Source organism: Gymnogyps californianus, chromosome 7, assembly GCF_018139145.2.
Source record: "Gymnogyps californianus isolate 813 chromosome 7, ASM1813914v2, whole genome shotgun sequence".
NCBI classification, from domain to species: Eukaryota; Metazoa; Chordata; class Aves; order Accipitriformes; family Cathartidae; genus Gymnogyps; species Gymnogyps californianus.
Window position 1 is genome coordinate 3445398 of NC_059477.1, and position 12662 is coordinate 3458059.

Below are 12662 nucleotides of genomic sequence, written 5' to 3' on the forward strand. Positions count from 1 at the left end.
TGGCGAGGGGGAAATTGGTTTAAGGATATCAGACACAGAAGAAAGAGCCGGGGAGCGAGCAGCAGGGGAGCAGAGGCTGGTGGTGGGGCAGGACCTACCATGATGGAGCTGGTCCCCCAGGGTGTGCAAGCACAGCTCCTCCCGGGGATGCTCAGCCCCCTCCCAAACCCCGTGGCCTGCCTTCCCCGGGGAGGCGTTTGAAGGTTTCCTTTGATTCGCACACCCTGCATAAAGCAGGCAGCTCCGCTGAGAGTAAACATCTCCTTTAACCCCAGCCAGGCGGACGAGGTCTGGAGCTGCCTGCAGCTCTGGGCAGGACCCCGAGGGAAGGCAGGGCTGCCTGCCCGGATGGCGGGGAGTCCCCACAGCCGATAGGCACCGTGCCAGTCCTGCTCACCCGCCCGTCTCCGCGGGCAGGCTCGCTCGGCAGACCGGCTGCGGTGCTGCCAGGAGCCGGCTGGCCTGCCCGCAGCTCTGCCGCTGCCTGTTTTTTATGGGCAGCCACGGAGGTGGGCTGAGCTCTTCCCCCTCCGTCAGCATCCCAGGGTACAGGAGGGCGAGCGCTCGGGGTAGCGAGTAACGGGACGGGTAGCGAGTAACTTCAACCCTCGCCGGGACGAGATGGGGAGGAAGCTGGACCTCTCCAAGCTAACCGATGAAGAGGCCAAGCACGTTTGGGAAGTCGTTCAACGGGACTTTGATCTGCGGAAGAAAGAGGAGGAACGGCTGGAGTGAGTATCTGCTCGGTGGTCCGTGAGGTTGGGTGCAAGCAAGCCATAGCCGCAGATCCCTGTACGTCCTGTTGCATGTGGGTTGCAGGAATAAAGCAATGCCTTGAGACTGTGGGCGAGGAGGAACAGCCAGGACCTGGCTGTTAAAATTAAACCCGGTGGCTAATAGATTACGTTATCAGCGGGGAGGTGACGCGTTTGGGCTGCGAAGGTGCAAACTGGCGCCGTGCCATCGGCGGCGACGCAGATCGGTGTCACTACGGTGATTTATGGGGACAAATATCTGGCCCCCACTCAGGAAATGCCTTTGTGGGGCTTGACGCTGGCGTGGCTCTCGCGGGGAGACCTTACCTTGGAGCAAAGGATAGGATTTGGCTCCCTTGCTTTTTTTTTTTCATGTGATGGTTCTCATGCATTTGGGACAGGAGGGGTATTCAGTGATTCAGTGGGTCCTGGGAGTCCACAGACTCCTGAAGGATCCTGGAAAAATAACTGAGAGGAGTAGTAAACCTACTGTAGTAGCCTTAAATATGCTATACAGGGGGCCGTGCCGTGCTGGGAAAGTTTTAGGGGGCCACAGATTGGGAAAAGATTGAAAATCACTGGAGCAGCAAACGGATATATCTTCTAAGTTCTTATAAACAGGGCATTTGACAAAAGTGCTGTTTAAAAAAATGCTCAAATTAGATTAAGTTTTGAGTATGAGAAATTGTGAGGTTTTAGGCCTTGTTTGTTAACTATGTCAGGCGTTGAACTCAATAATTCCTTAACTTTATGTCAAGAAGCTGCAGTGTCCCTGGTCAGGGTCCGGCCAAGTTCTCGTTATTATCCCAACAGGATGACCCATGCTCCCAGGCCAGGTTTGGGCAGTGCTGCGCTCCCGCTGAGCCCTCGTACCCTCCTAGCTCTGAATTTTATGAGCCAGGGTTGGTGCCAATGGCACGGCGATGCCTGGGGACCAGGAGCTCGTTTTGGTTCCTCTATCAGATCCAAAGGGAAAGGTGAGGGGTGAGAGTCATCCTTCTTCATTTGGGATATCTGCATCTGAGCTGTCGAAGCATCCCCTAAAAGCTTGCCGTCGTGGGTTTCCACGCAAGGCTGTGTGGGAGCCTCTCTGTTTATACCATTAGCCACGAGAAGCTCTCTGTCATATATTTTTGAACCTCCTGATTACTTTTTTGCCTAAGAAAACCCAGCCTGTGTGGGAGGCAGAGATAATTCAGTATCATCATCTGCTGCCTTCCTCTGCTGGGAGCTCTGAAGTGCAGGATGGAGATCAGACAAGGCTGTTTAAAAAAAATTATCACCCTGGAAAGGGTGAATGTCTCCCTTGTGATGGATCTGAGCTCTGCCTGGAGGAAGGAGGTGGGGACCGACATTGCTGTGCCCTGCAGGACAGAAGTGGGCGAGCTGAGTGGCTTACCTACTTGACCTTGGCGCCAGACTGGCTTATCTGGGTCCTCTCTGATATCCAGGAGGCTCCCAAATTGAGTGCCATGGTATGGGACCTGTAAGACAGGGGGAAGATCTCAGGATGCTTCTACCCGGCTGCTGTCTCTTCTTCTAAGCAGCGTTCCCTCTGTCCCAGCAGTCACGGCTTTTTTTTTTTCATGTTGTCATTTAATCCTGCCCCGCAGAGGGCTGGCATTAACCCAGCGGTGCCTGGCACTGCCTGAGTCTCTAGGGTAGAGCATGTTACCCGGTCCAAGGCTTGGTTGCCTCTCTCCACAGGCTCAGCTAAGGCCATACATCAGATATTTCTGGAATACCTGGCATAGACCAGACCACCAGTCTGGGAAAGTCTGCCACGCTTCTGCATGCTGAACACGGAGCTACGTGAGCATTTTCTGCCTGTAACAAGCTAGGACATGATGTGATGTTATGGGAGACTCTACAGCCATTCACCCTGCTCCCTGTGCTCTGACCACCCCCATTTTCTTTTCTATTCATTTGCTTTTCTATTCACTGGGCTTGTCTCAACCTGCAAGCCTTGAAGAAATGTCGTTCCCCCCCCCCAGCTTGGTCTTTTTCTTCCCTTTCTGCTACTTCTCTGCGTTTTCTTTTTGGCAGAAGCTATTCACCAACAACAGACAAAGGCTTCAGCTGGCCAGAAACTGCACAACCACGCGAGGGTAATGCTTTGCCCGAGAAATTAAATAATGGACGCTTTGTGAGGGCTCTTCCTGCTTCCTTCCATAAACCTTCCTGCCAGCAGCCCCCTGTTTTTGGGATGGCTCCCTACGTCTCTCCTGGAGCTCAGCCGGACCAACCCTACTGCAGTTTGGCATCCCACCGCCGCTGATTTATTCTGCCGTGAGCAGAGCAGGGAAAGGGCTGGCTTGTGCTCCTGCTGGCAAGAGGAGACAAGAGGCGTGTGGTTCCTGCGGGTTTTAAACTGGTTTGGCTGAGACTTGTCCTTCGTTCAGCAGGTCTCATGGGTGAGGGACGGGGGGTTGAAGGGATCCGACCGGTCTCTGGGAACCAGAAAAAGCAGTCCAGTGAAAGATCGGATCCAGCCTTAGCGCAGGAGTGGAAAAGGAGCACTGAGCCCAACCCAAGGGTTTTCTGTTTGGGGGTTTGTTTTTAGTAGCCACATATAAATTTACTGCTGAACGTTTGCACTAGGTCGTTTGAAACACCACTAGGATGGTGAATAGCTGAATATAAAAACTAGGTGCCCAGTTCAGTCTCTATACTGATTTTTACGTGTCCCACAACCTCGGTTAATGCAAGTTGGTATTGCTCCTGTGTAACAGCGAACGCAGCCTGGCGTGCTGGCAGCGAGCTGGCGAGAAAAGTCTCCCCCGGAAAAAAAAAAAAAAACAAACCGAGAGCTTATCCCTAATGTGCAAACTGATTTGGTTAAACAGAGATTAGCTTGATTTACATTCGTGTCGTTCCCACCACCAGCCACATCACTGCTCCCGTGGACGTCCCGGCACCGCGCTGCTACGCCAGCAAGGCTCCTGCTGCGGTCAGCCTGTCTCCCCAGTGGCTGGGGGGCACTGGGAGCATCACCAGAAGCCTCGTGGTCCACGCTGTGTTCCCGAAGCGACCTCCAGACCTGAGTGTTTTGGCCCAGGCTGACTTCTGCTCTGGAGAATGCAGCTTCCTAACCCTGCCTAGACAGAAAACAAACCTTCTAGGACCTTCCCTACAAGTCAAACATTGCCTCTCAGCGATAGCCCCAAAGGCAAACATACCTGAGGTAGTGCGTGGTGCGAGGAACAAACAGAAAGCCTTCGGGTAGCGCAGCGGGCCCCGCCAGCTCGGCAGGCATTTTAGCTGGCCCTGGCTGTCGCTGGGGGTTCGGCCTCGCACAGGCACCTTCTTGCATGGGGACCTGCGCTAGCAGCCGGGTCTGGATAGCGAAGGAAGCCTGTAGCGATGCACTGCCAGGAGAAGGTGCTCTTGGAAAGTGCTCGCGTTGGCCGGGCTTTCACGGGACTGTCATGAGCATCTCCTGCTGCTGCTTGTCCTCTGAACAGCCAGAACCTCATTGCGCATCCCTTCTGCCCTTAATAAAAGTCTCTGCTGAATTTAGCACTAAAGGACTAGATTAAAACCCTTTTTCATCCTTTGTAATCTCTGATTGCCTTTTTTTTTTTTTTTTTTTTTTTTTAAAAAGTGAGAATTCCGGAAAGCTTTTAATTCCCAGCTGGACTTCAGGTTCAAAGATTGTGTTGGGTTGGGTCGCAGCCAGGGACTTCGAGAAGAGCCGCTCTCCGGAGAATCCTGGGATTTATGATCAATACCCTGTAAAGCAAATGGGACAGGTTTTGGCACAATCAAATCTAATCTTAAATTTAAGAGCTCCAGATCCTAATGTATAGTAACCTGCCCTGAATCTGGAGCCCACTTCTTTGTTCAGTTTATTTAACTCGTCATATGTTATTTATTAGATTTGCCCTACAGCTGTTTCCACAAGCTGTGGGACCCGGGATGTTCCCTGGAAAATCATTCTTGAAATGATTGAAGCGTGATGGCGTTTGCCACATGAGAGTTTGCAATGAAATGCTAACGAAAACACGTTCCTGGGTTTGGGGATGTTTTCTGCAGGGAGCTGAAATGCAAGATCGACCAGGAGAGCAGCAAGAGAGAGTTCCTGACGAATCAGTCCCACCTCAACGAAACCCACTGCGTCCACTGCCTCCAGCCCTTCAAGTTCCTGCTGAACAGCAAGCGGCAGTGCCTGGACTGCTGCTTCTACACCTGCAAGAACTGCAGCCGCTACAACAAGAAGGAGCAAGGCTGGGTCTGCGATCCCTGCCGCCTCTCCAGGTACGGCTCCTGTGATGGAGGGCGAGGGGCAAGGCGCGAGCCTCGGGGCTGAGGCTCAGGAAGAGTCGCCCAAACTCAGCATCCCTTTGTGCTGGTTAGAAACCAGTAATGCTGGTTAGAAAACAGGCTGTGTTTTTCTTAAGAGGCGGTTTCTGGGTGAGGGTCTGGTCGCCCTGAGCGCGGCTGGACTGGCTCACCTGTATGTGCACCCTCTCTCCGGGCAGGATCGTGAAGATCGGTTCCCTGGAGTGGTACTACGAACACGTGCGATCCCGTTTCAAGAGGTTTGGAAGCGCCAAAGTGCTGCAGTCCCTCTACGGCAGGCTGCAGCCGGGGCAGGAGGTGAACTCCGCATTTCTAGGTGAGGAGGAGCGCCGGGGTTTCTCCTGCCCTGCCGCAACACGGGGTGTCTGTGCAGCACCGTGTCGGGGTGCACCAAGGGAGGAACGTCAGCATTGATGCTGCTCTGAGTGCCGTGTGGTTTCGAAACCGCTCAAAATATCTTGGGGAGGAAGCAGAGGTTCAGAGTTGTGCGTTCATACTGAGAGCGGCGGAGCAGATGTTCTCGGTGGATTTTTTTTTTCCCCCCTCCATTAAGGTTTAAGTTTTTACCACAGACTTGAGAATATCTCGTGCTTAGTTTTAAAAGTCTCGTGTCCTGCAATTTGTAAGTATGTGAGAGTTGCAGCTCTTGTTTTTCTTTCTTTTAGCTCTTTTTGTCACGGGGGAGAGCTTGTGAAATTAACTCAGGTTTAACCTGCAGGTCCAAAACATCCAGCTGGCTGGATAAAGCCAGCACTCTTTTTTTTTTTTCCCCCCACGATCTAATGATTTTTACAGCCAATCTGATGACACTCTGGTACTGACAAAACTGTATCAAAATTAGTGAGTTACCTGTCACCATAGCTATTTTCTTCAGAGCTTTATGGAGCTTCAGTATTTCTGATACTGGTCCGATAGTGCATAAACATATGCTGAAAGCTGTTGTTAATACAGTATTATTTACTGGGTAGCTGCTAGTTGTCATTCATACAGCTCCTGCACTGCTTTGCCTATTGCCTTTGAAAACCGATGGGGATTTTATTCCCACCTTGAGGAGCCACAGAAAAGTTTGCACAAATACCATAGACATGAGCTGATTCAACTGGTCCAATCATTCTTTTATCCAGACCACTCATGGCAGAAATATCAGAAAGAGCGTGGAGGGTAGCGCATTGAATGTAAAATTAACGGACTGAGACACAATTTATGCAGCATTCAGTCTGAAAATGCATCAGACCACGCAGAAAGGACAACCCGAGAGAAAACCAAACCAAGCGTGAGGATAACAGCGCTTTAGGCTTCTTTAAACTGGGATTCTGATGTCTTTTTCAAAAAGAGATGATTTTGTTGTTATTACTTCGTTAACACCAGTGAATTGGCTTGGCCCTTGAGCGAGCAAGAATCTCCTCCTGGGACGTGTCTCTGGTTGCAGGAGGTACAGCAGAATGATGTGAGACCATTGCATTTTGTGTGGCTGGCTGCTGTTGGCTGTGCCTTCCCCTGCTGCTGCGCTCCCAGGCGTGCTGCATCAGGACTGTGGAAGTAGTGACAATACGTTCTTTGACTTTTAAAAAGTCAAGTCCTGTCTCCAAGTGCCTGGTTTGTTCTTTCTAAAGGGCCTTTTTGATGATTGTGCCTTGTGATGGCTGGAGAATGAGAACTCCAGTTAACCATAGCTCTGAGGCTTGTTCTCCGTGAGGTACCTGGAGAAAATGTGCTTATTTATTTTTCCCACCATTTTTCTTTTCATTTAGGTCTTCATGACAGAGTTTACAGCCTGCCAGACATTAATAGTAAGTAAAAAAGAGAATTGCAGCGTGTGGCTTGCAGTTCAAGAGAGGTTTCCAGTCTCTTTTTCTCTTCACACCCTCTGGCTATGGGCACTCCAGCGCAGTTTGGTGTGGCTGGACCAGGGAGGACATCTCTCCGCTGTGGTGGAGGTGGACTGTAATGCTCATCTCTTGCCCTGTGGTACGCCTGGGGTCTCCAAGGGTAGACTCGGATGCAACAGGGCTTTTAGTTACATGCCAAACTTGAAGCTTGCAAGTACTCATCATCTCAACGCACCTATATCATACGCTTAAAGCTGGCCATATTCTTAAGGAACCCACTGAATTTGGGACTTCAGGTTGCGTTCCTTAGGAGCCCTTGTAGTAAAGTTTCACTGCACCTTGCCATTTGATATAGGAAAGAGTATTTTGCCTACCTTGACTTTGGACTTGGTCTGGCATTTGTGCTGCTCCCAATGTACTGCTGGGCTTGGCAGTGATCTGGGTACAGAGATGGGGACCCAGAAAGGAACAGGTCACTGACAGATAGCGGAGCTGGCTGATGGGAACCAGGACTAGCAGAAGCAGAGCCGTGTTGGGCTGAGCTGTAGCACCTTCAACACTGTAGTCACCCAGGTGGACCTCGGGGTGCTCTCTGTGGTACAGGTACCCTTCATCTTCCTGTGGTGGTCGCTTCCACATCTGTGATGGTGCACAGCTGGAAGGGGAAGCAATGAGAGGCCAGCCAAGCTTTTGCAAGATCAAGTGCTAAGAGCGGGTCTGTGCCGTGCTGCCTGGGAACTGCACCCCAAAGAGCTTCTACCCTACAGACCTTAGACTGTGGTCACTGTGTGCCAGCTGCAGCACTGGGGCTACCTTAAGATGTTCCTGTCCCTTTCCTATCCTCTGTCCCCTTCCCTTTACTTGTGCAACTTACTGGCCATCATGTAGTATGCAAAAAATTAGAAAGAAAAAAAATTTGGGGAGGTATTCCTAATCTGGACCTTTTCACCCCATATAAGAAGCATGGCCTCACCTACAGCTGCATTGGTGTGACCACCACGGTGGGGACTTACTTCCTCCAGGAACGCGGTGCAGGAGCTGCCCATACACAGCATGCCTTTGTCTCCCCTCCAGGTGAATGCCAGCTCCTCACCAGCGGTGACATTGGGGACGACAGCGATGACAAAGACGATGTCCTTCGTGGAGCTGAAGCGGAGTGCTACAGCAGAGTAAGCGTTTCGTTCTGGGGCCCCTTCTGCCTCACTCTGTGCCTTCAGCTGCTGCTGGCCAGCCTTGGCGGGTGGTGATGGTGGTGGTGGTGGTTTTCTATGCCACGTTCAAAACTGGGCCTTTCTCTCTGTTTTCCTTCTCTGAGGTAAGCCCTTCTCCCAGTTTGTGTAGAAACAATCAAGTCAGTAAAACCACAAATACTTGTCCTCTGGAAAAGAGACCCACTCCTGACACTAAGGATGTCCCCAATTAACATAGAAGTCCCAGCTCCTACCCGTTTAATGAGAACCCACCTGGTTTTTTACTAGAAGAAGAGGTACCTGATAGAGCAGCAAAGCACAGCTGGGTTCATGAGTATATCGAGTTATCTCCTGGGTTTTTCTGGGACTATGTGTACAGATTAAGAAGCCTGATGGGAAGTGTATTTGTCCCTGCAGCATGTGTGAAATCTGCCGGTGTGTTTGAAATGCTGGTGCGGTTACATACATGCTGTTACATACATACCATCTCAGCCTGCGGCTACGGGTATGTACTGCATTTCACGCACTTGATACACACATTTCAATCTGCTTCTGAAGTCTCAGAGGCTTGTCCAAGCTGCTCCTGCCCCAAGGCAGCTGATGACCTCCCAAAAAATATCCGGGGAGATCTGCCCACAGCATCCTTTCTCTGAAGATGGGGAGATGCTTCAGGACTCGAAAGCACCTCCTGGATCTCTCTCTGAGCTGTAACCTGGCTCAGCTTTCCCGTAGTGCTTTTATAACCCAGGAGAGAGCTTCTCACTCTCTGCTCATGGCCACAGTCCTGAGCCAGAGACTGTGGAAATCAGGAACTCCCTTTTCCTTGACTTCAGCATAAGCACATGCTGCCCTATATACGTGGCTCCCTGCAAGCAGGACAACATCGGACCCAAATTTTCTCTGCAAAAAGCAGGAGCCTTGCTTTGGGCTGGACAAACTCAGGCAAACTAAGGAGACAAGGGCCCTCCCTCCCCCTTTCTTCAAGGTCAACTGTGTTTTATGCTGAATTTTCCTTTCTTGCACTTCCTACGCTGACTAAGATGTGCAAGACAAAGCGCCTGCTGTCTGTCCATCCCTTTGATTTTGAACTGGACTCGGAGTACTCTGCTCAGTCTCGCCGCCAGTCGGTGCAGCTCTCTCCAGCAGCCAGCAGCCCGGATGCTTTCCAGGTACTGAGAGAGTGCTGGGGGTTCCTTTCCTCTCTTATTCCTCTCCTCCTTGCTACCTCTGCTACCTCCTCCTTCAGCTATCAAAACCTCCTTCAGCTGGTGTTGAGAGGCAATGGTGCCAATTCTTGCTCCCATAGCCCCGCTTGCTATCTCTTCTTCCATTTGAAGTCCTTTGCCTCAGGCTGAGTCAGGAGTAGGACATCTGACTGAAGCAAGGATGAGTGGTAAGATGAGATAGCCAGAGGTTCTCTGGCCTTCTCCCTGCAGATTTCTTTGCTCTCTGCAGACAACAGTTTTCTTGTGTTGTCCCAAGGCTATGGGACACCCTAGTTTCCAGCGAGCTTTTGGAGGTTGAGTACTCAAAGGACGAAATGAAACTGGACTCTTCTCCTATCATCCCATCCAGTTCAGGGCTGGTTTTGCCACATGGTGGCACTGGGGACGTAGTTGGCCGGCAGCTTCATGGGGCACACAACCTTTGTGAGAGTGAGAAGATGAATCCCACAGAGCCAGCATCATGCTGGCACCTGCGGGGAGGGGGGGGGCCCATCAGTCAGAGAGGAGAACACAGGGAGAACAAAAACTGCGTGAACACTGGTTATTCCTATGTAGGAGACTATATGTGTCTTAGTGTCGGGAGCTCCTGACCAGGAGCGGGACCCACGGACAGCTCCAGCACGAGCAACTGCAGTGAGCTGCGCCCCGTGATCCCACCAAGGGCAGGGGGTCAGCCATCCCCACCTTCCAGCTCTGGGGAAGAACATCGATGGGGCTGCCCTGGATGTGGCAAAAGGCCTTCCAGCCTGAGATGCTTCAGATCAAGCTGTTTGGGCTGCTCCGTTTGCCTTTCCTGTTGAAATTTCACTTTTAAAACATTAAACAGGGCCTTCTGCCTTCTAACGATACTGCGATACTTTAAACTCCACTCCTGGGTAGTAGTAGGATGTGCTGAGATGTGTAACAAAGGCTTTAAAAAAAACAATCCGCACAATTCCAACTAAATTGATAAGAAATTGGGGCAAACAAGTAGCTTCTTTCTTTCTTTATCTAAGCCTGTCTTTAGGCAGCAGAATTCAACATGAGTCTAGGGAGGGCTGGCCTCTGTCAAGATCATCTGAATCAGATTTATTGGTTGCAGATTATCTGAGGGGCAGAAGGTGGCTACTGTTTGAATAAGCGAAAGGGCATGGTGTTTTAAAAGACCAGAGCTTTTTGCAGCCTAGCTGAAGGGACTCTGTCCCTCGTTCTTGTAAAAATTAACAGTGCCCCCTGGCAGCGATGAGAAGTATTGCTCAGGGTTCATCAGCAAGGGGAAGAAGTCTTTCAACTGGATTATTTAGGAATTGGCATTATAAAAGGTCAATCCATGCATGTACTGGAGGATAAAGCTGGGAGCTGTTAGCGAAGGTCAGGAGAGGCAAGGAGTCCTTGCGAGCAGCTGCTCAGCAGCAATCCTCATCTCTCAGTCCTTCCCAGATTTCCCCAGCTCAGCCGAAGATGCCTCCCAGAAGGAGTCCAGGATCGCGGATGCGGATCTGGTCTTCCACCACGTCTTGCAGGAACAAGGACCGGGCGTGAGCCCTGCGGAGCAGCACTTCAGCACAGAGGTTCGGCTTACGGTCAATTCACGGAGAAGGAGCCTGGAAAGAAATGCAAAACCTGGTAGGTGTCTCTGGCCAGGCTCCTCTTGTATTCTTTTGAGGAAAAGTGGCTGCAAGAGTTGGACCAAAATGCAAATGTCTTCGATTTTTTTTTTTTTTTTTTAACAACCTTAAAACCACTAAAAGGCTTGAGGGTCAAGACAAAATACCCATCTGCAAAAGTGATTTTTCTCATGAAAGAGTCGGCTGAAGTTATTTAGTTGTAATGGGCTGGTCTTGTTCCCCGCAAACTCATTTCTCAAAGCCAGAGGGGTTGTTCTTAAGGTGTCCATCCCTTTCATACCTACCGGTCTTGTCCAGGGTAGAAACTAGATACAATCAAATGGACACTACTAGAAACCATGGGATGTGTTTCCTCCTGCAGGCAGCGGTAGATGAGTTCAACTCCTTGCCAAAGGATGTTGAGGGTGCAAAAAGTTCTGAGTTTTAAGGGGACTTGAACTGGAGTAAGACTGGACAAGAACTGGAGGCAAGCACTGGGGGTTGCTAAGTAGCATCCTTGTAGCTGGGCAGAGTGCACTGGCAGGCTACAGGGTCTGTGCTTTCATGACTCTCTAAATACCCTAGCAAATGACGGTGCAGAATTTGCCTTTTACTACTATTGTTTTTCCTGCTGTGATAGCAGAGGCAGGAGGGTTGGATACCGGCTTGTGCACACATGCAGCTGTAGAATATATCCTTCTGGGTCTCCAGCTGCTTGGTTGTATTTTCAGGGCCCTAGGAAATGCTGGGTAAACCTTACTGTGTGCTGTTTAAACTCCCACTCTGAGCTCCGCTGGAGCGACGCAGCAGCAGGGCCCTCTGGCTTGTTAATTCAATTTTCTTTTATTGTTTTTGTCTCATTTGAAATTATCCTTCGAAAAGGAGACTCTCCACTCTTTTTTTAAATGCTCCATCCTAGACTGGTACCTCTCTAACCTGAGCTAAATATCTTCTAGCACCTGGACAATGCATGACGGGCAGTGTCCAAACCTGGGCTCCAACAAAACAGGGAAGGCAACAGCAGTTTTTGGCGAGGGGCCTGGCTGTTTGGGGCATGAGAGAGCGAGGATGATGCTCCTTGCGCCCACCGCTATCTCAGCAGCGTTGTGTGGGACCCTGCTGAGCTAGGTGCTGTGTGGCCACAGCGGGTGGAGCTGCAGCATGGTCCAGTGTGGCCATCCTTAACCTTGGTCTCTCTAGCAGAAGCATCTCCTGCCAAAGGGTAGAAAGCGTGATCTGGAGAAGTGCCTCATTATTTGATTGTCTTAAGGATGAGGCTGATGTCCAGGAAGGAACTCAAGGTTGTGAATCTCTTGTACCTTTGTGCTGAAGCCTTCTCTCTCCAAAGGCAGCCCCTGGAACGAGCAGGCCGGGTCCCGGTACTCTGCAGATATGGACACCTCTGATGAGGACGTGAAGGGAGCCCAGTTCCCTGCCTACCTGCCCCATCACACAAAACGCCGGAACAGAGCCTCCTCCCAGGAGAACATCAGCCACTCTGGGAATCAGGTACCAAACAGCTGTTGAACCTCTTGTGAGACCAAGTCTGTGGCCAAGCTTCTCTTGCCGTAAACGGCACTTGTTATCTACAAGGTGCAGGATGGTTCAGAGGAGGAGAGAAGAAGTGATGGTAAACTGGGGTGCAAGCACAGTATTCTCCCAGCCAGGATGGACGTGGAGCAGGAGCAGAAAAGCTGGTGTGCCCTAGGTACCCACACAACAGCTGCCCCTTCTGCGCAGGGGCGGTTTGGTGCCCACGCTTTCCGTGTGCAAG

The 12662-nt window shown here is 50.9% G+C and overlaps 1 protein-coding gene across 1 annotated transcript in view; it reads left to right on the forward strand.

Annotated features, from left to right (window-relative positions):
• Nucleotides 1-621: 621 nt before the first annotated feature.
• MLPH (melanophilin) overlaps nucleotides 622-12662 on the forward strand; it is a 29020-nt gene continuing 16979 nt past the window's right edge. The window contains exons 1-8 of the mRNA XM_050900265.1: nucleotides 622-731; nucleotides 4791-5012; nucleotides 5237-5373; nucleotides 6809-6847; nucleotides 7961-8055; nucleotides 9117-9245; nucleotides 10712-10907; nucleotides 12237-12397. Coding sequence (XP_050756222.1) covers nucleotides 622-731; nucleotides 4791-5012; nucleotides 5237-5373; nucleotides 6809-6847; nucleotides 7961-8055; nucleotides 9117-9245; nucleotides 10712-10907; nucleotides 12237-12397 — 1089 coding nt within the window. The remainder of the gene's footprint in view (nucleotides 732-4790; nucleotides 5013-5236; nucleotides 5374-6808; nucleotides 6848-7960; nucleotides 8056-9116; nucleotides 9246-10711; nucleotides 10908-12236; nucleotides 12398-12662) is intronic.